We start from the raw sequence: 26,704 nt of genomic DNA on the forward strand, positions 1-26,704 counted from the left end.
TCATATTAATAAATTTATCTATGAATGCTTTGAAAAAGAACTTCTGACTAAGAAGCTTTTGAGTAGGTTGAGGCTGTGTAAGAAGTACTGAGCAGATGACTTGCTCTTTGTCTTTCTTAATTTTCAGTTTTAATGTCTTTTTTAATGTATTTATTACATGTGTCTCTCCACTGAGTTTCAAAGGACTGTTGGTTTCTTGAACAAGAGACGTTTTTATATCTCTTCAATGGAAAGAGTTAAGCAATTGAGCTCTTCCAACCCTACTTTAGGCAAGTTTTGCAAACAGCAAGTTTACTCATGACTCATACTATTGTCTGAAATTGAGCTCCTTACACCAGGATGATTTTGTAATACCCTTAATTGTTTAAAAGGTCAGACCTTTTATTATGTAAACATGTTTTTTCTGTTTTGACAATAGATTTACTCTGCTTTTAGGGCACTGGAGCTCCTGATTACTGTCTTGTAAATATACAGTAATCAATTCTGGATTATTTTAAGTTGGATTGTAAGATTTCAGAGTGATATTACAGCAGCTTGTTATTTGAGATACACGATTGCATGGACAGAGTTTTAGTGCCTGCAGTGATTGCTGGCATTCCCAGCCAGTACAAATACTTTTTCAAGGCATGAAATCTGCTAGATACAGGTTGTCTCTGTAGAAATGAAAATAAATGAAACCTCTGCTGCGTTTCTTGATGCAGGGAGTACATCAGGGAGTACAGTGCTGAGACACTTATGTGTGACAGAGGGTTTGTCTGGCTTGTTTTCAGCCCTTGGAGCTGCCCTGCTTCTTGCAGTGAAAGGGAGTGGCAGGAGTGTGTGCATCGCTCTCTGCAGGGGTTCCAGACAGCTACCGAGTGCTGCCCACATAGATATTATCCTAAGGATAATATCCTCTTGGATAATATCCTTAGGATTGTGTGTATGTACCACAGCGCTGAAATTGCTTCTGCTGGGTCACTGATTCATTTTATGGAGAAAGCCATCAAACCAGGACAATAGTGTTTCCTGTGAAAAAAATTTCACATTTATTGAAAACAATTTCAGTGTCTGGTGGTATAACTTTTGCATGATACTGATACTATATATGTACTTTAAGTATTGCCTGAGTAACAGTAACTGATGTTAAAAATAAGAAAGTAATGAATAATTTAAAATACTGCTTCTGTTGCTTGTAACTTTTTGCATTCATTTCTTCTATTGCTTTCAAGTTGTACAGATAATAATTGGTGGAATTTTTGGTTTGGTTTCCAGTTTGGAGAAGATATGTAAATTTACCTTAATGACTTTCTGATTTTCACTCCTTACAGAAGTCTTGCTGCTAAAATGGGAAACTCTTTCTCCTGCAATATTACCAACAAATTTGTACAATTATGTTGTTCCTTCTCCTGGGGATGGTTGTAGGGGAAGGCAGAATGAAACTTAATGAATTGGGGCTGAATCCTGCACCTGATTGCATATCATTTAACTTTGCCAATGCAGCTTTCTGCTCCTTTGGGTGTCCCTTGGGTACAGCTGTTAAAGGGCACAATAAAACAAATGAGATCTTTTCTCTCTCATGGCTTTAAAGGGCAAAATTAGACTTCTAATGACATTGCTTTAAGATCTTAATATTCAGTGTTTTACAGCTCATCAGTCCAAGATTATACTTACCTGTTTAGATTCATAGAATGGCCTGGGCTAGAAGGGAGCTGAAAATTCATCATGTTCCAAGCCCCCACCATGGGCAGGGACATCTTCCACCAGAGCAGATTGCAGCTTGGAGCACTTGTTAGTGAAGTGCCAGGCAAAAATATCTGTGTACCTCAAACATTTCCATGTCTCTGGTAACCAACTCTCCTGTTTGTTTCCACAGAGGACCCACATTTTTCCTAGCATTCTTTCTGTCATCAACAAACCTGTAGAAGCTTGTTTGTGTTGCCCTTGAGGTCCCTGCCCACATTTAACTCTATGAGTGCTTTAACTTTCCTAACCTGGTCCGTGTATTAAGTTAATAAAGGTAACAAAATTTGTAGGTAACAAAAAGATAACAAAAATTATGTCCTACCTTGAAACCACCTGATTTCCTTTTTGGCACTGAATTCATATGATGCATTATTCATCCTGGCATCGAAGGCAGATTTTGCCAAATGCACAGGCTGCATGGCTATTTTACCTAAAACTTTGGATGTTGAAATTGCATTGATTTAAAAGCATCTGATTTCAAGTGCTGAAACTTGGCAAGTGTTGGAGCTGGCATTTGTCAGAGCACTGAGGAAGAAAATTTATGTTCAGATAAAATTTCCTTCCACATTTGGTACTCAAGTAGTTGCCTGACCTAGTGGGGATTTACCTTCAGTGCCTTGTCTGCTGAGGCAACTCTGGTTTCTGAATCTGCTGGAAGACATCACTCCAACAGGGGCTGTGGCTGAGCGAAGCAGGCTTGAATTTTGCCTGCCTGTAGGCTCCCATGCCTGCTTTGCCTTCCCAGCCTTTCACACATCTATTTAGTGAATTTGGTCCGGAAACTCATCCAGCTAAAACTAAGACTGCGAGTCTACAAGGAGATGAACCTATCTGATGGCAGGGGAGAGACAAGATGAAACCCCTCTGTCTTGAGAAGGCTTCTCTGATTCTTAAATTGTTTAATTAGGCCTTGTGAAATTATAGCCTAACATTTTCTTTTCTCTTCCTGCATGATCTGATCTTTTAGCCACCCAGACAAAAGCAGAGGCAACAAGGAAAGCATGCTGTGGGCAGTGGAAATGATCAGGGACATAAGGGCAATGCTATTCTAAAATCCCAGTTGCAATACCAGTAAAATTGCTGGATTTTCAGAGGTCTTCAGGGAATTATACTGAATAATGAGCCTGTCAGAGTGGTTTTCTTTTCCCAGTTGCATCTTGAGGCTATTTTGCTTTGTGGGAGTACATTATCATTAAAAAAAAAGTTTCAGAGGTCTTAAATCCTTAAGGATTGGAGAGTAGCTGGGCATTGTTAGCAGAAGTGTTGCCTTGGATAGGAAAGGGGTGGCTCTTGACCAGCTCATCTCAGACAGCACCAGGGTGCCGTGTCCAGCTTTGGTTATTCCTGTACTCTCATTTAGTTTAACCTGCAAGCAGTTTCTAACTGTTCTTTGATATTTAGTTTATGTTTAATTGTGTGATGAAAAGAGATGTTTTGTGGTTTTCGTAGATATGATAAAATTTGTAAACCATTACTCAGGGCAATAAATAAGTATGGCTGACAGATCTTAAGAGAAATTAATCTGTAAAGAATAATTCAGAAAAACTATTAGTATGTAGTTGATAAATGTTTAATTAGCTATTATTGGACTCTGAGAGGGATGGTATCTCTAAAGTAAGCCTTAGTAAAATTATTGTTCAGTGAAATGGCTGTAAATACAGTACTGTTGCAGTTATTGGCAAAATTTAAGTGGGTCATTAGTTTGCAATTCAAATAGTTAATAATAAATAACTCTTACTAAAGTTCTGACTTGCTTGCTTAATTTTACTCTGAACAGCTGCTTTCAGCTCTCCCTCTGGCACCAAACAGGGAGAAGGGAGGGGTATTGGGATATTTTAAAAATAGAAGTAACAATTCAGCAGTTATAAGTTCAAAGTTCTGTACCTTAGAATATAGAATCCTTTCACTGTCATTCTGTCTTAATCCTTTCACTGTCATTCTCCATTTGACTAAAAGTTACTGAACTCTTTCCTGTTAACAGACAGTGTACAGCTATCATATAGTGATTTCATATCATATAGTGGTTCATATCATCAGTGGTTTCAGATCATATAGTGGTTTATTGGCTAAGTTTGTCTTAGTTCAGCTTGTCCAGTCCACATATCCACCATAAACAAAATTGAAAAAATCTACCACCCTTGAAAATGAAAAATATCCAGAAAAAAAACCATCCCAAGACTAGGAATCTTCTCCAACAGAGATAATTATACTGCTGAGCTACTAGAGTATTGCCTTTACTGCAACAGGGATCAGTTCATGTAAGAAATAAACTGGAGTTTGAAATAACTTTTAATAATCCTGTTCTGAGTTTGGAGAAAATGAGGCATATTGTAAAAATTAATAATATTGCCCATATAGAAATTATTTATATATGGATATCTTAATACTAAAATTGGTACAGAAAAATCATACAGCTATTTTAATTATGTTGGACTGTAGAAGTTTATAAAGCATACTATCTTATATTTTAGCACTAAATATTTTAATAAGGTGTCAGACAGTCCAAGGAAGCAGCTTTGTTATTTATTTACCAAACTCTAGATCTTACATATTTCAGATTTGTAATACTATTGTGATGTGGCTTGTAAAAGTGTTTAGAGGTTTTAAGGAGCAAAGTTTAGCACACAAGTTTCATTATTGATAAACATTAAAGTTTTAAGATCCAAGAGGAAATACTATGTATTCTTAGGATTATAATCTTTGCTAGTCTGCGTGGTCATAAATTATAAATGCCTCTTGAAATATTGATCAATTCCATTAGAATCAGAAGGGCCTTGTGAGTATTGGGCTACAGGTTGATACCATCACTACATTAGCTTAAAGTGAATATCAGTGTCATTCACAAAGCTCAAGTTCAATCTTGATGCACACGTGGCTTGTTAGAGAAGGGCCCTGGGAAGAAGCACCGTGCAGTGCTACAGCCCCTTCCACTGTGCTTTGAACTGAATATTGCTGTGTTTTCAATAGCTTAACTATTTACTTAAGCTAATTGCTATTGCTGTTATACAACCAAACTGTAGAGGTGCCAAATTTCAGATGTATGAAGAAATTTGATCAAATGCTTCCTGACGTATTTGGCTGGGAAAGAGTAAGTGCAGTTATTTTAGATAATTGCAAGGGATGCACATATCTCTTAAACCCAGAAAATGTTACGAGAAGTCTGCACTTAAAAGGGATCTCAAATTTATTTAATCTTTCAGTAAAGAGCTAGCTTTATCGAGTTTACCAAATGTGTAATTGTAATTTCCCATGCCAAGTCACATACAAGTTAGATTTTTTAAAGTGATTACTTGTGAGAAAATTTTTTTTCAAGAAAACCTATTTGAAAGTTTATTATACCTTGTTAATTTACAATGTTTCACAACAGAGAAGCAGGTGTTTAAGAGTAGCTGCAGTTTTCATTTGCATTTAATCCCTCATATACTGAAAATTTTTATAGTTGCTTGAAGAATGGTTGCTCATTCTGCAAGTGCATAAGCGAACAGAATCCTTTTTATCTTCTTTACTTGGTATTTATTGGGGTTTGTGATCTTCAGAACTGAGTGTTTTAGAGGTAATTGAGTTGGATAGACTGGATAAAATCTTGGCATTGAGGAGGCCTGGGATGCATGATTTAAACTGTGTATAAAATAACATCTACTACTTTATCTACTTCAGCTACAGGTAGGTTATACCACAATTTTTATTATCTGTAGCATATTACTGACAAGTTTCCTGCAACAGGGTTGTGCTGATGCTTGGTGATAAAAGTTACATTTCAAAATGAGGCAAATGGCTTATTATCTAACTTTTTGTTAATTTATTTTCTACCAAGTCACTACAAATTAAAACCCACTATACAATACAACTTTGGATTAGCTATTTCATAAATTAAATTAGAATAAATTTGTGTGAAATCAGTTTAAAATTGGTATATTGTGTTTTATAGTTTGCTTTGAGAAAAGCTTGCCAGTTGTAGGCAAGACTGATGGATTGAAAGTATCAGTGATGAGGTGTTACACAAGGAGTCTTGTGTTAAATCTTGAAGAGATTGTAGAAGCACTTCTTGCAGTTGTGTACTTAAAAATGGGACCATTTTTTTTGATTCCTGTGTTTTGTACTTTAATTTTTCTCCCAAGGATGGTGCAGAACTTGCAGCTGTGAGGGATGAGGCACAGTGGGTGGGCAGTAAATGGGTGCTGGCGTTGGTCAGGGCATTCCCTTGGCAGAGTAGCTCCAGCCAAGGGAGCCTGAATGCCTGGCCTGGAGGGACAGCTGCATATTGAGGGAGACCTTGCTTTGATCAAGTTTTGTGTATATTTAAATTATTCAGGTTCCAACCTGATCTTATCTCTGCAAGGTTATTCCTTCCTTTTACTTGCCTTTAGAGCTTAATGTTTTGGTGCTAGACTAGGTGCTAGGCTTCTTTTCCATGTCCTGCAGGTATGTACAATTGTAAGGAAATACCTGAATAGCCAAGAGCCTATATTTGTTTTAGATTTACATTGGATTTAACATAAAACAGAATTCAAATGCAAATACTTGTAAATCCAAACTCTTTGAAGCAGGAGTTGGCTGGTGCACTCAATAATTTAAAACTAGGAAGGTTTGCTAGTATTAACTTACGTTCTTCAATTCATTCACTAATTATGTTCTTGATTTTAATTCATACACGTGTCTAGCATATCTGGTAATCATTATGTGTTATAATTTAGTTTATTGTAAATGAAAATGTACCTTTCAATGAATTCTGCAAGACACATTTCACAAACTCTACATCTGCTTTCCTGACATAAAGGAGAGGAAAAAAAATAATGCCTGTGTTTTTTATTTGCCTTGTTTCAGTAACACTAGTTCTTCCTATTTTTCTTTAATGTGGTAAATGAAGTGTGCCAGTATCCAGTATGCTACTTTGTGGTGATGCCTTTGTTTTCATGTATTTTCTTCTGATACATTCAGAAGAGAAATGTAGAGGGATGCTTGTGCAGATGGTGAGAGGGGAAGTTGAGTATCAGGTTGGAATTTGATGTGCTGAGTGGCACACACACCTGGTCCCTGAAGTGCTCCTTAGACTTTGTTAAAACACAGAGGTGACACGAGCTAGATTGACAAAGAAACCCTGAACAATAACAAAACCCATGCGAGAGATTGTGATGGTACTTGCTGTCTGTAATTCTCTCTTCCACTCCTTCCAGTTCACACCAGCATGCCTTACTGAATAGTCCTGTGCTCAGATGTCAATAACCACATTTGATCAGAGGTGGTTGGACAGATCCACTTCTCCAGTAAAAGTTATAAAAGACCCTGTCCTTTAAAGTAGTTCTGGCTCTCTTATTTTAACTCCTGATGGAAGAATTGCTTTATAGGGCAGTGTTTAAAGAGAAATGTGAATGGCAAAATCCATTGTCTTGGCAGAATCCAAAATTCTTGTCTTTTTATGGCGATGGAAGCTGCTGCCGAAAGAGGGAAAAGAAATATTTATAGGAAAATATAATTAAGATTTTTAATCAGTCGATCTCCCTGTGTCAGATGTCTTCTGGGATCTGTTTCCCAGAGTTCCTTCAAGAAATGATCTGTTATTTGTCTAAAAGAAGAGCACTGTTTTAAAGACTTTCAACTCTATACCAGTTTCAGCTATGAATGGAATTACGAATGGAGTTTGCTTTGCAGCTTTATTGGCACAAAGGCTTCCTTCTGTGTTTGGCTCTTGCATAAGAGAGGGACACAGACTTGCATTCCCCTTTCTGCCCTTGTAGAAAGAAATTTTTTTGGCAGTGGGGAGGGGAGGACACAATATTACACAGTACAAAAATTTTACCCAGGGCTCTTCTTAGCAAATGTAATGAAAATCAGAAAGGCCTGAAATTTCATTTGAAATGTATTTAGAGGAAAAGCCAGAACAATTAGCTATAAATGCCTGGGTGGAGTGGTTATTCAATATATTGACTTTTTAATTGCTGGCTGTTATCCAGGTAGAGTTAGCTGTTAAACTTCCTTTGGTTTAATTATTTTAATTGTACTAAGTGCTTATTCTGCCCACTACTGTGCCTGACTCCCTAGTTATTTTCCACCATTTCTTACTTTTTTCCAAATGCAAGGTGTATTTATTAGTATCAAAAAGCCAGTAGATTGGTTTATTTGCAAAGTTCCAAAGTAGCAAACTATAGAAATTGTTTAGCTCTTATGAATGGGAAATATTATTTAAATTTGGGAAAGAATGATTCAGTAATTCTAGTTCAGTTTGCTGTTCTCACTTTCAATGCTAGATATGCTTTGGCATTTGCTGCTCTAAATTAGATTTTTTAATATTTTTTTCCGCTTATTGGTCAGATTCAGAGGCACAGAAGATGCCCTTAGATGTCTTTGTTTATGTGTTTGTGAGTTGGTTTCCCTGAGTATATTTTTGCATTTATGTTGGATCCTTGGTTAAAAGATCCTTTTTAATTAGGAATGTCTTTTTCTTGCTTTCTTTTATAACATGTAAATTAATGCTGAAGGCTGAAATACTAAAAGAGAAATGAGAACAATGTTTTCTGGTACAAGATATGTCGACTTGTGCTTGGGTCTGTTATGTCTGCTGCAGTTGTGAACTGGAAGGAGGAGTCACACTCTGGCAGTAAGATTGAATTGATGCAGGTTTGCTCAGATTTGGGAGTTGTTCCTCTCTCCTCTCTGTCAGGTGTCTGACTGAGCTGCTTGTCACCTCTGCAGGCTGGAAAAGGATCTTTGAATCTCAGGAACTGCATCTGTCTCTCTCTCGTGGCCTAAAAGTGATCTCACACGTAACTGCTCAGAGTTTGTGATCTGAATGGATGCCCAGATAAACATGATTTATGTGTCTAGGTAGAACAGCTGAGATGGCAAGGCTTTAAAATTGCCACAGTAAAAGAGATTATTATTACTGATTATTACCTAGAAATACTGTTTGTGTAGAGTTCAAAGCAATCTGATGATCTTTGCTAACTTCTTACAAGACTTGGGTATGTTGTCTCACATATTGTCTTGTTCTTGTCTGAAGTTTGCCCTTCCTCTAAATATCTGACAGTCAATGAGGAAAAGTGCTATTTCTTGATATTCTTTGGGTGCCCCCTGGGCTATAAGCTGGTTGATTACCAGCCTGACCATATATCTGGTTGCTGTGCACTGTTAAGACATAAAGCTCAAGACAATCTGACTTTAAAAGTACATGGAATGGAATGGGAATTATAGATGGTTTTAAAAAAATTAATTAAGTGAGGGTATGGGATCAACTAGATGTGCATATTTCTTTTGAAGTTATCTGAAAGACTATGTCAGTGTAGCTGCTGTGGTTCTGCTCTTTTTCACGAGGGCTGGAATCCTGAGCTGGGGTGGGAGGGAGCGTGGGCTTCCCTGGGCTTGCACAAGTCCTGGGATGAGGCTGGGCTTGTGTGAGGCTCAGCTCTCCCCTCTATCTCAGTTCAATTCCAGATCAGCTTGATCCTGTCCAGCCAAGATAAATTTCTTTGTAAATTCCCAAGGAAATAACTTGCTGGTTTTCTGCTTCTCTTGTTAAAGGTTGATTTTGATTTGATCAGATCTTACAAATCCTAATGTAGACTTTTTTCTTTTTAGATTGGGGCATATGATCAACAAATATGGGAAAAATCAGTAGAGCAAAGAGAAATAAAGGTAACAATACAGCATTTAATTTTTTGTGTGTGTGATTGTAGTGAAGTAATCTACATTGTATGTGGTGGTATTTAATACTGGTAAAGTAAAACTAGACTTCTGGAGTGTAACCAAATGTAATCAGCATACTATGCTCTATTTATTTTACATAATTAATAACTGCAGCATTTAGTGTGATACATCTTTCTGTATCTCGGTACTTTTTTTCCTTTTCACTTATCTTAAGACAGGGCTTGATTGTGTTAATACCTCTGTCTTTCACTTTTCTTTGTGATGAATTCTAATGTCAGTTATCTGAGCTCTCTTTGCTTTCAGTTAGTTACCTTATACCTGCAGTTTACTTTCCCTCCTTTATGATGCTGTCATTGTTTTGTACAGTTTATTAGACTGGTAAGTACCTCAGGCTTTGTTTCTCTGAACAAGCAGTTTAACAGTGTTCTGTGCATTTTGGTTTAACTAACAGTACCCTCAGTGTCTGCCACATTGCTGAATCGCTTTGGAGATAAAGGAATCAATCTTATAGGTACTAGTTCTGTGGCTTGTATATGAAATACCCATGATGTTAATTTAGTTAACATTTTCTTGCCATTAACCTTTTTTTTTCTTCCAACATTGCATGGAAGTATTGTGCAATTTCTGCATGAGTTTCAAGGTGTTGCTGTTACTTAACATCAGTAAATTGTACATTGCCTCAGTTTCCCCAGGCATGGGTTTTTTCACTCTGCAGTACTTTAAACAAAACTGTATGTGGGGGCTTGTTTGCCTTCTGTGGGAACTGTTACTGACCTGAGCTACAGAGATTTTATACAGAAATACACACTTCAATTTGAAGCCCATGGTATTTGAGCAGCACAGCTGAGCCTGGGCTTTCCTGAAGGGTCCTTCCCATGGCCATGAACCCCATCACAGCTTGGAGAGGAGCTCACTGCTGTGTGACAGCGTGTTATTCAAATGGTTACTGCAAAGATGGGAAATAGTGTCTTGTTTGGCTCAGGACTCCAGTAACAACAAATTACTGGTGGTGGCTGAGTTTGGGTTGACTGAATGAAGTGACTGAGTTCAGGTATTGCACATTAGTGCTTTAATCTCAGAGCTCCTACAGTGCTTTGACATAGAAGTTTAGAAATAATTATGTAATGATTATAAATTAACTTCACTAAAAAGCTGAAAAATTCTTATATTTTAGTAGAAAATATATTTCTCTTACTACAAATTTATAATTTAGTTATAACTGTAATAGAATCTATTAAGATTAGTTTTAAAATTTGTGTCAAAGAGTTTTTACAATATAAGTACTTTTAAGCATTTTTATTTAAACCTTCTATTGCTAATGCTTACCTGAGATGTATTTGGTGCTGAATAGAAATTATATGAACTAACTGTATGTGTCTGAGTGTTATTAAAAAAATGGACTTTTTTTAAAAATAACCCTAGTCTGAAACACTGCTGTTTTCCACATATGTTAGAGATTTGTGTTGCATTAAGAAAGTGTAAAAATTGCATCTGAATAAATGGAATGCTTCTACTGTGTGTGGCAAACAGTTCAGGAGCCCAGTCAGTGGATCCATGGATGCTGAAAGTAGTTTGACCAATGGTATTTTTAAAGAATGAGTCACCATTTCTTTTCCTCTGAAGGTCACATCAAGTTGTCCTCTTGACTTTGTTTTTTCAGAGTTCTTTCTTTAACATGAAAACAGAATTTGAGTCACAGTGGTAAATTTTTCCTAGGATGGAGCATGTGTTTCTAGGAGATTATTTCTTCCAAGAGGCACACCTCTATTTAGACTTTCAAGAGAGATCTTGGGGCCCATAAACACCAATACATTTGAAAATGATTATATCATTCAGCATTTTCTTTTTAAGCTTCACTTTTCTTTATGAAATGGAGTGGCTCACTTACCCAAGATTCACAAGAATCTGTAGCTGATTCTAGAATTATAGTAATTTCCAATTCTAATTATGGGTTACTTTTCTCATTCCTCATAAAATTACTGCAGTTTTAGGACTGCAGTTCTGCAAAAATCTTAAATTATAAGGTCTTTGTAGTGCTTGAATTTAAATACAACTGGTTGTCTGTCATCCTCAGAGCACATTTTGTCCTATTCATATTTCAGTTCTGTGCATTAATTTTTTTTTGTTTCAAGCAAACTAATTTTTCTAATAGACACGTAATGACTCCATATCTAGATTGTTTCAGTTTGATTTTATCTTTATTTCTGCATGAAAAAGAAATCCAGTTTAATTTAGTTGTGAAATATTTTGAGGTGCATTCAATTGAGCATTTTTCTTGATACTGTTCTCAAAAAGATTAACACTACTAGATTTCACAGATCTTTCTCTCATTGACAATAATTTCATTTTTGTTTTCATTTATACTACATTTTAGTAGTGTTTTTACACATGGATGAATCATGGCAATGGTAGAAATGTACAGTTTACCAATTTAAATGTTTTTCAAATGAGAACATTTCAGTGACTTCCATTATAATTCTATTTGTATCCTAGATATTTTTTTAAATATTTTATTTTACTCTGTATGAATTGTATGCTGTGATTTTCTTACTGTCTAATGTAACCAAGAATCTAAGCTAAGGGGAGCAGAATAAACTCACAGCTGTCTCTGAGACTTGGGAGTACGGCAGCACATTCTAACATAAAAACAAAGTTGAAAGCTTTGCCAGAGAGTTTGGTTCTTTGGTGATGGAAGATGCTGCTTCTAAAAGACAAAATAAGCTTGCTTTTATTCCTGATGCATTCCTGTTGTGTGGAATTTTTCTCTTTCTTTTAATTGGCTAATCTATATTCACTACTGAGGAAAAATTCTGTACTTTTCTAGAATTTGGATTTTTGAGAGCTTGCTGATAAGTGGCTCCTGCTTTGCAATGTGATTTGCTATCTGGGTTTGGAATTAAAGAGTTGCAGTGTGTTTGGTGAAGTTGAGTTAGACATCTAAGGATAAGAGAGATTCAAGAATGTAATTTATTGCAAAAGAATTCTAAGCTAATAGACAGTATTACTAATTTTTGCAAGTGTGTGTATACATTGCATAATGCAAAGCCATGAGTGTTCAGTGCCTGTTTGAAAAGTAGCCTGGTGGGACAGTAATTGGCTGGGTTTTATAGGGACTGTAAAGTGTGTAAAAGGCATCCATTGTGCATTGTTATTTGGAGTGCTTAATTTGTACTATTTTAGATTTGTGAAGTTGACACGTTTGTCTGAATTTTCAGTAGCAATATGGGTTAAATACAATTACTGACCATATAGATATTTTTGTCTTTTGTAATGTCTGTCATCTGCATGAAAGTATTTTGATAGTATTTGTCTGTTGCAGGGTTTGAGAAACAAACCAAAGAAAACAGGACATGTGAAACCAGACCTCATAGATGTTGATCTTGTAAGAGGTAGGTTCTGAGCTAGAAAAAGCTGAATTTCTCAGTATTAAAGTAACAGCCATCCTGTGTCTTATAACAAGAGTGGATCAGTGGGCTTAAAATAACCCCAAATGAAACAAAACATGGCCAATCCTACATTACTCTTCCCTAAAGCAGATGGATAGAATATACTGTTAAATAATGATATTGGGATTAAAGTGAAAGGTAAAGAATTTAATTTAAATTTTGTTGTATTGATCTTTTGAAAAAAAAAAAGGAAAGAAATTTGTCTGTTGTCTTCTATCATTTTAGAGTTACTAGTTTAAAAGTCTCGTACTGCCATGCATTTAGTCTTCTTTCAAGTCTTCTGACATCTAGAGGGAATGTTATGTGGAAGTTCCTGGAGGGTAAAAAGTGTTTAGGCCTTGATTGTTTCTTGCCTGTTTTAAATAACGAAACAGCAACAGAAGGTCAGATGATATGACACTTTGCTAAAAGTCTGTATTTAGTCTTTATTTATTCTTATCTATATGTAATTTCCCTCATGCCTCGTGAAGGCTAAGGAAAACATTATTTAATGTTTTTATCCGTGAGCCCAGCAGCAGCACAATCTCCTGCATCCATTCCAGGAAGCCAGGTAGTGCACTCTGGGCACCCTCACAGCCAGCGCTGGCCTCCAGCGGCCTGCTCACCCCAGATCTGCCCGGGGCCCTTTCTCAGCCCTGGAGCTTCGCCCCCGGAGCTTCACCCCTTTCTCCCTGGAGCCTGTCCCCCTGATGGGAGCTGTGTCCTTGCCAGGACTCTCCGGCTGTGCCGCACTCGCTGGGGCTGCTCCACCATGCACACACAGTTCCCCCAGGCCCTGGCATTGACTGCCAGTGCTGGCACTGTGCCCCATGTCTCAGCCCCATGTCGCTGTCCTTGGACACAGAGCAGACACTGTCTGGCCCAGGAGAGTGCAGGGAGCTGAGGGAGAAGTCAGTGCAGGCTGTGCTGAGCAGCCCTGTGGCATGGCCAGACTAACAGCACTCTGGGCAGTGGCTGTCTGTGTCATCAGTCCTTTTTATCCCCTGACCCCTCAGTTTCACAACACCTGTTCCTCCCTAAATTGCCCAAAGCCTTTCTTTCTCCCACCCTGGATTCTTCCCTAAATGCCCTGTGAGTGCTGTGCCATCTGAGCTGCTTTTCCCTGGCATCCTGCCATGAGTCGCACCCCTCAGGCAGCCTCCCTTTTCCTCTGAAAGGTGACGGGAGAGCTGCTCCCAGCGGGGCATGGTGAGGCTTCACACCTGCCTGGCACAGCCCTAGGTGGGGCCTGGCCGTGGTGTTCATTCCATGGTTTGGATCCCCACCTGTTTTTGTGCCTCTGTCCTGCTCTGGCCTCATGGAGATGGGCCTGAGATGGGCTGATGGTTCCACAGATGGATCTATGAGGAGAACCCTGGAAGGACCCTGCAAAGTATTTTTTGGGCTCTCCCCTCCAGTTTTCTCTTTGAACTCCTCTGTGGTTGTGCAGATAGGTTGTTCTCACATCACCTAACAGTACAATTTTTAAAAAATGGAAATGTGAGAGAAAGAAACAAATAATATTTGAACTTAAAAGAAACTGAGAAACAATGTTAGGCCTTTTCAGTGCAGTAATGTACATGAAAACCATTTAAATGATTGCATGGATGTCTAAGTTGGCATTAAAGTAGTTTCAGAGCTGGCAGTGTTTTATCTGTGCAGCACAGAGCTCACTGCTGCCAGTGCTGCTCGTAAATGAGATGGGGATGGTGTAGCAGCATGCAGTAGTTACCCTTTCAGTCAATAACTTTGCATAATTTAAGTCACATCCCCATTAAGTAAATTTTACACAGTTTTCTGGCTGGAAATAAAAAGAACTGTAGAGATGTAGGAGAGAAAGGATATTTGACTGAGAGACATTAAAAAAATGTTGTACAAGGAGACACAAAGATAAATTATTCTTTGGGTAGCTTCCCTGCTCCTGGGGCTAGTCCTCAGTTGGACAGATTCACTTCAGTGAGCCTCCTTCCATTTTCCTGAATGGCATAGCTGGTGCAATTTACAGATGCTGGTATTTTAGATCCCTTTTCTGTGTTGGGAAAGGACTCTGCTGTGCCTGCACGGGCATGTAGAGTTTTCATGAGAATTGTTGCTTCATATCAACCTTCTGATACCTCTATGAAACACAACAATTTTTAGTAATTCATTTTAGAATAATTTTGATGTGGCAATGTTTTGTAATTTAAACATTCTGAAATACAGGTATTTGTAGGAGTTCCTGATAATGGCAGTCAAGAGAGCATCAACAATTTATGTTGTTTGTATTGAGGAGATAGTTATTTAAAGGAGCAATTATTAAACACAATTATTTGAATAAATGTTGTACTTCCACCATTTGACTATCTCAACTACTCTGCTACTGAAAAACTGAGGTTTCTATTAGCCATAATGGTAGAATAAATTCAAATTTCTTTTCTTTTTTTTAAAGGATCTGCTTTTGCTAAAGCAAAACCTGAAAGTCCTTGGACATCTTTGACCCGCAAAGGAATCGTGAGAGTTGTTTTCTTTCCATTCTTCTACAGGTGGTGGCTACAAGTGACATCAAGGGTCATTTTTTTCTGGCTGCTCGTACTTTACCTTCTCCAAGGTAGAGTTGGATTACAGCATCAGCTTCGACTGAATGTCTTTTTTTAATTGTATGGAAGCTGCAGTGTGCTGCTTGGTTCACTTCATGCTGTTAAGGTCTATTCCAGTATTTTCAGAAAATATTGGAATGACACAGTCCCAAGCATATGTCTCTTGGTTAACATTTTTTTTACAAATATAAAGGATGAATAATGAAAAATTTAACACTCTCCTCACAGGCTTTCTTCAGCATTTGGCACACCTTAGTTTGTCACATCTGAATATAATTCAGGTTTTCAAGACTATCTAATTCAGTTCAGGACAACGGTTAACAAACAGAAGGCAGTTCATAGCTTTTGGGAAATTCAGTATTGAGTTTAGCAGTCTGACTTTGTGAGTCTCTTAGCTGTGATACATAAGAGGAAAATCAGAAAGGGAAGAATGTAATGGAGTGAGTCACTGTGTATCAGTATAAAAGTCACCAAAAGAATAAGTGTTTCAGAAGTTTGTTCAACAGATATGGAACAGAAGGTTAATGAAAGTTGGGAGCAATATAAGTACCCTGAGAAGCTAAATGACTAATGAATTTTCCACTGAAATCCAATTAACACACAATATTACTTTTTCAAATTCACCATCTGTCATCTCAGTTGTGAATCATTGTATCATTTGGAAATTTTAATTAGAACAATATATGGAGTTTAAAAAGCAAGGCAGTACCTCTTGTGTGGTGATGTTATTAGCAGGTGTAAAATTAATCTCACCATGCCAGCGCCCCAAGACCTGCAGTACTGACAAATACTCATGTGGCATTCTATCAGAAGTTTTTCTTATTCCCTTTTCTGAGATAGATTCCTAATTTGTCTGTGCTATGGTAACAGATCCCATAGTGTTATAGTGTTAATAATTTTGATCTCATTTATAGTAATAGAGGTAGTAAAATATGTAAGTTGTGCTTGGTTTGTTGCCATGTTCATGGATGTCTTGTTCTGAGGATGCTATTGCAGTAGTTTTTTTATGTTCCTATTTGTAAACTTATTTTTTAAAAAATATACTCCTACTTAATTTGTGGCACCTCCATAAGACCCTAAGAGTAGAAAAATAGTGAGACAATGCAGATTCTGAGTGCAAGCAAGTTTTTAGGACATTATTTACAGAGCTTCCTTGTAACTAGCCTTTTTCCTCTCATATTTCTTAGGGGCTCTGGTTTGCTAAGTTGTGGCTGGAATGCATCATCTCCCTAATCCTTATAGTGTGGTTGTGAGTTAACAAATAGCAGGAGATAATGAATAGTATCTCATATTACACTATAATCCAACTATTTGAATTATTTGATATTGAAACTGTACAGAATTAGCTGCAGATATTTTGATAGTTTTTAAATAAATTAAAAGTCTTACAATAAACAGGTAAGTGAAATTAAATGGACATATTTACTTATTGGGAACTATTCAAAACAACCCCCCCAAGCACTTGTATAGAAATTTTGCTTTTATTTTACTCAGAAAGTGTGCTCAGTTATTAATTTTGTACAGGATTGGTAAGGTAGCACCAAAATGTGAAGAATCCATGATGGAAGCTTAAAAATAAAACACCTCAATTCCAGTGGCCATATTTCTGCCCTGAATCTGGATTTTGTGGTGCAGCTTGGACTTGCTGTCATCATGGCAGATTCTCACTGACATTTCTGTAAAATGAAAATATTTCATTTATTTGTGTTCATAATTAATGATTTACCTAAAGTATTTTCTATAGATTTATGAATTGCATTGCTTAGAATTACTGCTTTAATTACCTTTACCAAGAGGCTTGTTGGCATTTATGTAAATCTACAAAAAAACCTTTTTCCTTGGCTGTAGATTTAAGCTCCAGGTTTTATTTGCATTAGTTTCCTTTAGTGTAAAGTGATTAGCACAATGTGTGATAAGAGAACTACAGAGAAATGTTTTATGCTCAAGGTCATGGAACAGGCAGTGACTTCAGATAGAAATAAAGCCTTTTTCTTCTGTTTCCTTATCTAGTATATAGTAATACCTCATTTTTAACTTTAAACATTTTTATATTTTAATGGGAAAATGAAGTGCATATTTAATGTTTATTATGTATTTCTTAAGTATAAAGCAAGAAACTTTAATAGATATGATGGTTGTTTGTTGTGGTGGTGAGATACGTATATGTATGCATTTTGAAATTGGGTATTAAAAATATTTCCAAACTTTAAATTCTTTAAAAAGAAATGCTTGTTGGTCTTTGAAATGTAAGGTTGCTTTTTCTGAGGCAGCTTTTTGTTCAATGTGATATTATTTCCTTTGTGTCTGTTTTACAAAATAAGCCACTGTGTTTTAGAAAAGCAGAGATGAAAATACTGTAAGAAATCCCGTTCCAACCAATCCTACTTAGCTGTTGGTAGGAGCAATTCTTGGATAACCTGAACTAGAATGTATTGTCACACTGTGCAGAAATAAATTCTTGGATTTCCCTCCTGTTTTCTAAGTACAGTGGGAGGGAATGCCAATCAGGAGATTGGTAATATTTTTCTAAATCTGTGTGAAACGTGGTAGGAATCTGCACTCTGCAGATTTTTGCCTTCTTGGAGATGATTTCTTCTGGACAGCTCTGCTTTATTTTATATTTTTTAAGTAGCAGTATTGAATTTCAAAATTATTTCATGTAGGCCTACTCCTGCAAATCATTTCACATGGATCTGTGGAGCTCTGTGTTCTCAGCAGTAGGTGTTTATCCAAATTGTATGATAGGAGCCAAAATCAGCTCCTTCTTTACGTTTTATACCTCATGGAGCTAATTGTACGTGTGAGGAACCCAGATGAGCTCAGTTAGAAAGAAACAGCATTATCTTTTGCTATCTGTACCTATTGTTATTGATTTTTAGTAAGTTGGATTTCTCATTGATGCATGTGGTCTTTGAGAAACATTATACACCAAAAATGTAGTTCACTTATCGTAATAAAGGATATTCCCATGCAAAACTTCTGTTCTTTAATTTAGGAAAAAGACAGAGAAGGAATTAGAAATAGTTTTTCCACAATCAAAAATAATTCCATTGTTTTGTATGTTCACCATGTTTCTAATACTGGTTACCTTGGTAAAGATTAGTTCATGAAAAGCACATCAAAACTCTTTTTAGTGGAGAACATCCCATCCAGGTATCTGCTGTGTTAGGTGTTGCTTCATGGGGTTTATTTTAGATGTTTGAATATGGCATGTAGCTTTATGTATGTGGCTGCATTTTTTACAGTCTATTTCAATAGAGAACTGGTGACAGCTGTTGAACTTGTATTTCTTGTGCTAGAAATAGGTTGTAATTATGGGACTTTCACTTCTCAGTAGTACAAGAACAAAACCAAGTTCTCATGGGATGTTCGGATGTTTTCTCATGGGATGTTCGGATGTTAGACACAGAATTATTTCCCAGTTCTGTTTCTGAATTGCTTCTTGGAGTGTCTGTGGGTGGTTTTGGTTTTTTGGTTTATTTTTTCTCGATCGCTTCTCTCAGCTGAGTTACACATCACAGCTCTTCAAGCCAGAGCAAAGAGGAGATGTAGAATAAGCAGAGAGGAGAGGGGTTGCCTTTGCCTTTTCCACCTGTTTTATGCCTGGTGGGTGTGTTCAGGTTGACCTGGAGCCTGTAAAGATGTTTCTGCCTATTTATGCTCTGGGTACAGGAGCCTGTTGGATCCATATGAATGCAGGATGTTGAATATGAATTACAGGATGTTGGCTGCATATGAAAAGTGTTTATAGGGTTACAAAACTAACAGCTATGGAGTTGGAAGCTGGCCCTTTTTCCAACCACAAGTGCTAGTTGGAGTCCTGGTCACTTCAGCTGGGCTACCCCATTGTTTACATGGTTTGTCTTTTGATCTTTCCTCACTGCTAAGAAATGTGCACACAAGTATATATAGAATGTTTATAGGGTTCTATATATACTTATGCATGGCTGCCTGTCCATATGGGCAAGTTTGTCCCTTGGCTGGGACATGGAGTTTAAAATGCATTCTGCTGTGTAAGGACTTTACAGTCTCAAGTCTCATCAAACTCACTGGGTTGTGCTTTGTCATAGCACACGATACAGATTTAAATTTATTTGGGCTGCTTTAAGGATATTTCCTTTTTTGGTTTTGTCTCCTGCTGGCATTTCACCATAGTTAAAGTGGTTTCATGACAGATACAGCTTTCCAAACATTTTCCCCCCTCTTATTTCATTCAGCCACCCATTTTTGATCAATACATCATATCACAAGTATGAAAAGATGGGTATTAAGACAGTAGTCAACTGTTTAGACCCTACTAAAGGGTTAGATTGCTACTGTTTTTCAGCAAAATAATAATTTTGTTCTCTCAGAATTAAGTGAGTTGGCTTAAAATGCAGGTAAGATCTGCATCTGGCTTGTTTTTGACAAAAGCCATGAGTTGGCTATTTCAGACATTAAACTCACCTTCATTTCCTTTCTGTTCCAGTTGCTGCTGTAGTGCTATTCTATACTGCCCAGAGCCCACATAATATACCTCTGACTGAAGTCATTGGGCCAGTATGGCTCATGCTGCTGCTTGGGACTGTGCACTGTCAGATTGTTTCAACACGAACTCCTAAGCCACCTCCCAGCACAGGGGGAAAAAGGAGAAGGTATAGTCTGTGTTAAAGTACTTTGTCATTTAGGATTGTTAAACTACTGCAGAGAATGTGCATGAAAAAAAAAAATGTAAGGGTTTACAGCTTGTGCTTTGCTAGAGATGAGAAATTTGTGCTCTGTTTTTATTTGAAACTTCAAAATGGTGCTTAATTGGTGCTCTTTAACTTTTATGTATTGACTAATTTAGGCACAGTTTTATTTGAATTTTAATGCATTAAATCTGACATTTTGTCTCAGAACAGTTATCTGAATAGTAGCAGAGTGACAGTGTTTATATTACTGCAAATTTAGTTTCATAAATCTGGCTAATAATCTATGGAAAATATATGTGAAAAGAGATGCTCTTGGAAATGTAGAATTTAAGTCTTCCAAGCACTCCACTGACTGTGGTTTTCTGCAGTGAATTGTCCCATTAAAATAGGGACCACTGCAGCAATGAATTTTGTAGGTCTAAGCTTCTAATGATGAAATGAAATGTGGTTTGTGTTTAAGTATTATGATAATGAATGTATCATGCTTTTTTTATTGAACAGAGTTTAGTAAATTGATAGGACAAGGCTTTAGCATAATAATTTGAAATCTTGCTTGTTTTTGCATGCTTAAGCTGCTGAACACATTAAAGAACTAGCAGATTGCACTTACAAAACTACCTTACCATTTTGATCTCTTCTGCTGAAGGAAATTAAGGAAAGCAGCACATTTGGAAGTACATAGGGAAGGAGATGGCTCTAGTACCACAGATAACACACAGGAGGGAACAGTGCAGAGCTACGGTACAAGCACCTCTTGCAGTATTGGCGCTGTCTTCAGAGATATCTGGCATGCTGCTTTCTTTTTATCAGGGTTTGTATTTATTCAAGGCTACATATGTGTTAGAGATGCACTATCCCTTTTCTAATTAAGTAAATGCTGATGTAATGATTAAACTTCTGTTAATGTAATTTTTGCTCTTAACAGCAAACTCATCTGAGTATTTGAAAATGGACTAATGTGTTGTTTCTTGACTTTTGCAAATGCTGATGCAATAATTTTGAAAAAATGTTGAATTGTCATAGAGTAAATCGGGTTGGGAAGGACCTTAAATAGCATCTAGTTCTCTCCCCTTGGTGTAGGCAGGGGCAACTTCCACTAGACCAGGTTGCTCAGAGCCCCATCCAGTGTGGCCTTGAATGCTTCCAGGGATGGGGCAGCCACAGCTTCTCTGGGCAACCTGTTCCACTCTCACCACCTCCACAGTTAATAACTTCTTTCTCATACTGAAAATTTAACCTACCTTTTTTCTATTTGAAACCATTGCCCCTTGTCCTGTCACTATGTGCTCTTGTAAAGAGTCCCTCTCCAGCTCTGGAAGCTGCTCAAAGATCTCTCTGGAGCCTCTTCTGCAGGCTGAACAACCCCAATTCTCTCAGCAGGAGAGATGTTCCAGCCCTCTGAGCATCTTGTCCCTCCTCTGCACTTGTTCCCACAGTCCCGGGTCCTTGTACTGGGGGCTCTAGAGCTTAGCACGGTGCTCCAGGTGGGATCTTGTGAGAGCAGAGTACAGAATTAACTTCTAGTTAAATTGTATTTTGTTGTTTTACTACACTGTGTAAGCTATCTGGAAAAAAGCACCTTAGTTTCTCAGTTTTAATCCAAAGAGAAAAGTTCAACTCTAATTTTACTTTATTGCATTACCTTCTTGTTACTCCAAGAATATGCTTATTCAACTCTGTCACTGTCATCAAATGACACTGACTTTTTCTTCAAGATTCAAATAAACACTGATTGGGCTTTTAAAAAGAGTTTTTAAAAAACCCCATTCTATAGCTCTACAGTGCAAGCCAGGCCATGCATGCAGCCTTTTGAGTGCTATGTATCAGCATAAGTGAAAATATACTCAATAAAGTGGTATTAAATTGAGAAAGGGATAATGCAAGTTATTACATTGATATTTTGCTGTGCATGCTGCATTGTGAATACAGCAACACTAACATGTCTGTCATGATCCATGCACTTAACCACTGGTAAAACTTGTTACATTCTGGGAGTATCTACTGGAAGCCTTGGACAAGTTTTAAAAATGTTTAGAAGTGTTACAAGGGGAGCGTTCATTTTACTTTTTCCTGTGTGGGTTAAGCTCTCTTTGATAAGCTGTAGGTCATAGTGATAGACACCAGGGCTGTTCTTGAGATCTGTGGGCATTACTCTCTGGTACATTTCAAGTGTCATCTTGTAAACATTTTAATATTTTGTTTCCCCTTTATTGAAGACACTGATCTGCAGTAAAAAGAATGTTGGAAGATTTTTTTTTCCTTGACTTTCCTGCTGTTGGGCTCAGTGTATTTTCAGTTGGGAAGGGCTGTGTGGAACTTGGCCTAAAGACTTGTTCAAACCATTTAATGAGAGGTGGTGTGTGTATATATAGAGATGTTAACCCTCCATGATGACTACTTAGTATATACAGTGTCTTCAAAGGAAAAAGAACATGGAGTTACTGAGAATGCTGTCCTTTGTTACCACAGAGGCACACTTGTTTGTATGTCTAGAGCCATACAGACTTGTCCAGATGAAAAATAACTTTTTTTTCCTAGGGGAACATGCTGTTCAGTTGCTTCATGTAATTTTTTCATGGCAATGCAAACAGTTTTGTCAGCACAATGGAGGAGTGGAGCTGGGAATGAGGAAACACAGAGTGTGGAGTACCTTAACTACTTTGTGATGTTGCTTAAAGAAAATCTTATGAAATCTCAGTGCCAGGAAGATTCACAGCTACACCTGTCCTGTTGCTTAAGACATGCTTGGAAGCTCTTTAGATAAGCACATTAGAATGTCTTATGTAGAATGTCTCATTAGTATTTATTTTCAGCAGTTTTTCACTTACGTTAATCTTTGATATATTGTTTTCTACAATTTTAAATGTAGGTCATAAATACATGATTTCAGATTAACCTCAGAAATTAGGCTCTCTGTGTTAGGGCAGGATCTTGTGTACCTACACCGTTTGCCTGTGCTCAGGTCATTGGTAAACTGCAACTGTATATTCAATAAATATCCTTTCCACTGGCAGAACTCAGTCTGACTTAAAAAATATAATTCTAAACTTTAATCCAGCACAGGGGCAATTTATAAAATACTGATAGAAAAATGTTGATAAGTTTTACTAAAAAGAGGGCACTATCCAATCAGGTGATTTTTTCAGAATGTAGTACTGATTTGGGAATTTCCTCTGCATGTGTCCTTACTGCAGTGGAAATCTTGTAACTTCTCTAAAAGTTTTGCAGTGGGAACAGAGAGAAGAGTTTTTCTGATCAACCCCAATTAAAATACTTTGAAAGAATACTTGAGAGTGCATATTCACACTCTTCCAGAAACTTTATTTACCTTTTCCTTAGTATTTTCTCTGGCTAATGCATAAATAAGACTGAAAGTCGTTCTTGATTTAGCTTTTGCATATATTCAAACCTTTAAGACATTGTATTTATTCCTGGTGTTCTTTTTTTAAGTCTGAAATAGTAGAAGTTGATTAAGGATGTATGTATATGTAGTAATTCTAGAAAACCATACATTTTTATCAGCTAGAGAAATATTGTTTATTTGTTACTGTGGGGATTTTGGTTTTTTTAAACCCATGCACAAAAGCCTAACTTTAAGCTCAAATTTGTGTTTTTCTGGCTTGAGGCTTGCACTTAAATTTAGGGAGTCTCACAAAAAACAATTTTGGTTTCTCTGATAGAAGCAAATAAAGACTTCAGTCAAGTTCCCTGATATTTAGAATGAGCCTTAGTTGATACCAGACAAATAGCTTTGGTCTTGTGATTTTAGCACTCAAACATTGCTTGAGTAGTGAAATCCCATCTGAAAAAGTTGTGCATACATGCATATCTTCTTTCTTTTTCTTATCTAGCCCTATTCAACTGTTTTAGGCTACTTCTTCTAGCTTTAAAGTTTTGTATAAAATGTATAAAAGCTTCTCAAATCCAACTGGGAAGAGTGGTCCCATTAATCTGTTCATAAAGTTTAGTAATTTGTGGAGGAAGTGTTTCTGACTGGATGTGTGTGTGTGATGAGAACTGCATTTACTTCTGCACTGTTAGAAAGAAAATTTTAAAAAGTGCTGGGGCAATATTTAATGAATTACAGATTAGCTTATCTGGATTCCTCCTTATTGCAGATAATTTAACTTTAGTGCTACTTCCTCAGTACTCACAACTGACCTTACTATTTTGCAGTGAGTTTCCTTCAGTGAGACTGAAGGGCAGTCCCTTTGCTTTAAAAGAGCAATAAATGTTAACTTTTTTCCTCATTAGGGTGACAAAATGAAATTAGAGATGGGAAAGGAGGATTAAACACCTTAGTAACATTATCTCTTCTCTTGATCATTTTGTCTGCATCCCTTTATTGCATTTTTTCTGCAAGCCATTATTTTGTGAGCTGAATTGGTCCTTTTTGGATTTTTTCCTACTTTATCCAGCTGTCCCTGGCCATTTTTTGTGTTCAGGACTGCCCTTTACATGTGGGATACCTTATCTTGGAAGGAATGTGAGGCGACTCTCCAAATTCCCTCAATTTGTTTGATGTACATATTAAAGAGGAATTTAATCTTCTGCTGTGTAATCTAAGCCCTCACAGAATACCTCAGAAGTCCTTAAAGCGAAAGGCAGTGCATATTCCCTCACAGGAGCACAAGATCAATTGAACAGATTCTTGGTAGTTCCCTGACCTGTGCCCACTGTTCTACTTGAAATAAAAATACAAAATTTTAGAAGCCTTATTTATAAAGCTTTCTTCTTGTCTTCTCTCCCCCCTTTTCCCACCAAGCGTTCTGAGAATATAAAAAATAAAATTTAATTTACTTTGACAATATAGAAGCTTAAGAGAAGACTAAAAGTCCCTGTCAGTAAGGTGACAAGTTGCTGTTCCTCTTCATTCCTTCATCCCCTGCACTTTCTAGTTTGGGAGTATGATCATCCAAATGTTTGCTTTGAGAGAGCCTTCTTCTTGCATTAGGTAATCTTGCTGGCACATTTATTGTCTAGGAAAGGGCCTTGATTCTGGAGGATGTTATTGGAGACCTTTCAGTGTAAGTGGTCTTGAGATTTTTGTCCTTTAAAAAGCAGCTTAACTGGTTTGTAAGAGATACCAAAAATATTGCCTGGGGTATTACTGGATGATACAGAAAAGAGTAGATCCCCTTCTGTTTGGTAGGGTTGTCAGTAAGCAGAGTATATTCAAAACAACACCAAATATCAGTGTACAGAGTACTAAACAGCATATTTGTTTGCAGCTTCAGGAAATTGCATACTTACCTTGAATTAATAATTATTAACTTCTAGCATACATCTTTTATTTTTTAAGATAGAACAGAGGGGTTTCTCTTTTACTTTTGAAGCTTGTGGTTCTTCCATTGTCAAAGCTGTTGTGAAGTTTTATTTTTAAAATAGGTTTCCTTTTCTTTCTGTAGCTAGTGATGTACATTTCTTTCACACACTGACATTTTATTTTATAACAGTTTTAGAAAAGGGTAATGAGTGTTATTTAGAAGATTAAATGGTAACAAACATGACATCAAAATCAAATGTTAATGTTGTTAGTTTGTGGACATCTTAGTAAAGCTAAAGCATTGGTTGATAGGAATAAGCAGGATTTAGACTGGGAAATAATTATGAGACTAATTAATTTAATACATGTATTTGTTTTAAATATAGATCTAAGAAAGCAAAAAACTCAATAGATAAATCCACTGAAACTGATAATGGCTACGTGTCCCTTGATGGGAAGAAGCCAGGTAGAGGCAGTGAAGAATGTGTGCAGGGCCATGACCGTCGCTGTGAAGTGATCAGGCCAGAAGAGACAGGGTGGAGCCCTTCCACAGTGAGAGATGCCTTGAGCAACCACAGTCACCACAAAGTAAGTGTGTTTGTTGCTTTGTAGGATGCCTTTGATGCATTTTTATCTACTTTATTCTTTAAAATGTTCTAAAAATTAAATTTGGCTTAGGGTCCTGGAGCCAAAAATTATAGTGAGTTGTTTTACTTCGTCATATTCCTGGCCTTTCCTTTTTCCTGTAGGAGGAACCTTAATGGTGTTTAACATTCTTTGGTGTTCTGTATTTCAGTGCACAAATCTGTGTGCTGTGCTTTATCTGTGTGTATTTCCTGACCAGGTAAATGTTCTGTAACTTCTCTGAGAGTCAGGGCATCTGTGGTCTGTCTCTGTGATAAAATGGAACACATTTTGGGTTACTGACAATTTGTAATTTTAAGGTCATTCTGAGCATTTATTAGCCTGTGAATCATCTTCCTTTTCCTTTATTTTTTAAATTGATCTGTGCGGAAGATGAGGAAAGCAGGATTTCCCTCCAAGTGAAATTGGCAGGACTCTCTCTAATGAGGAATAGGAATGAGAGGGAATAATAGAATCATTACAGAACCATTGGAAGTGGTCACGGAAGAAAGCAGAACTTTTAATTTGTCTGGGTCTTATTATCTCCTGGATATCCTGTATTCAAAGTAACACACATTAGTGACCTCAGTATTCAACATACATCCTCTAAACACTTCGTCCTTGTAAGAGGTGGTAAATGCTAACTTTGTCCTGAATATGTTGATAATTCAATGTTATACTGTTACTTTTGATTGGCTGGTTGGTTTGTTCTCTCTTTGGATGTGGATACATTTTCTTTAAGCCTATCTTGGCATGTTACGTTTATGAAAAATT

At 37.0% G+C, this 26,704-nt stretch overlaps 1 protein-coding gene across 4 annotated transcripts in view; it reads left to right on the forward strand.

Annotated features, from left to right (window-relative positions):
* Nucleotides 1–26,704, forward strand: part of PHTF2 (putative homeodomain transcription factor 2) — a 61,904-nt gene that overhangs the window by 16,383 nt on the left and 18,817 nt on the right. For 2 of the 4 annotated variants that reach the window (XM_063396954.1, XM_063396955.1), the window contains exons 3-8: nt 9,298–9,354; nt 12,686–12,755; nt 15,220–15,378; nt 19,836–20,001; nt 20,687–20,851; nt 25,693–25,894. In XM_063396954.1, the coding sequence (XP_063253024.1) occupies nt 9,298–9,354; nt 12,686–12,755; nt 15,220–15,378; nt 19,836–20,001; nt 20,687–20,851; nt 25,693–25,894 (819 nt within the window). The remainder of the gene's footprint in view (nt 1–9,297; nt 9,355–12,685; nt 12,756–15,219; nt 15,379–19,835; nt 20,002–20,686; nt 20,852–25,692; nt 25,895–26,704) is intronic. The other 2 variants (XM_063396957.1, XM_063396956.1) reach the window with 2 other exon arrangements.

This window comes from Prinia subflava, chromosome 4 (assembly GCF_021018805.1).
Source record: "Prinia subflava isolate CZ2003 ecotype Zambia chromosome 4, Cam_Psub_1.2, whole genome shotgun sequence".
Classification (NCBI taxonomy): Eukaryota; Metazoa; Chordata; class Aves; order Passeriformes; family Cisticolidae; genus Prinia; species Prinia subflava.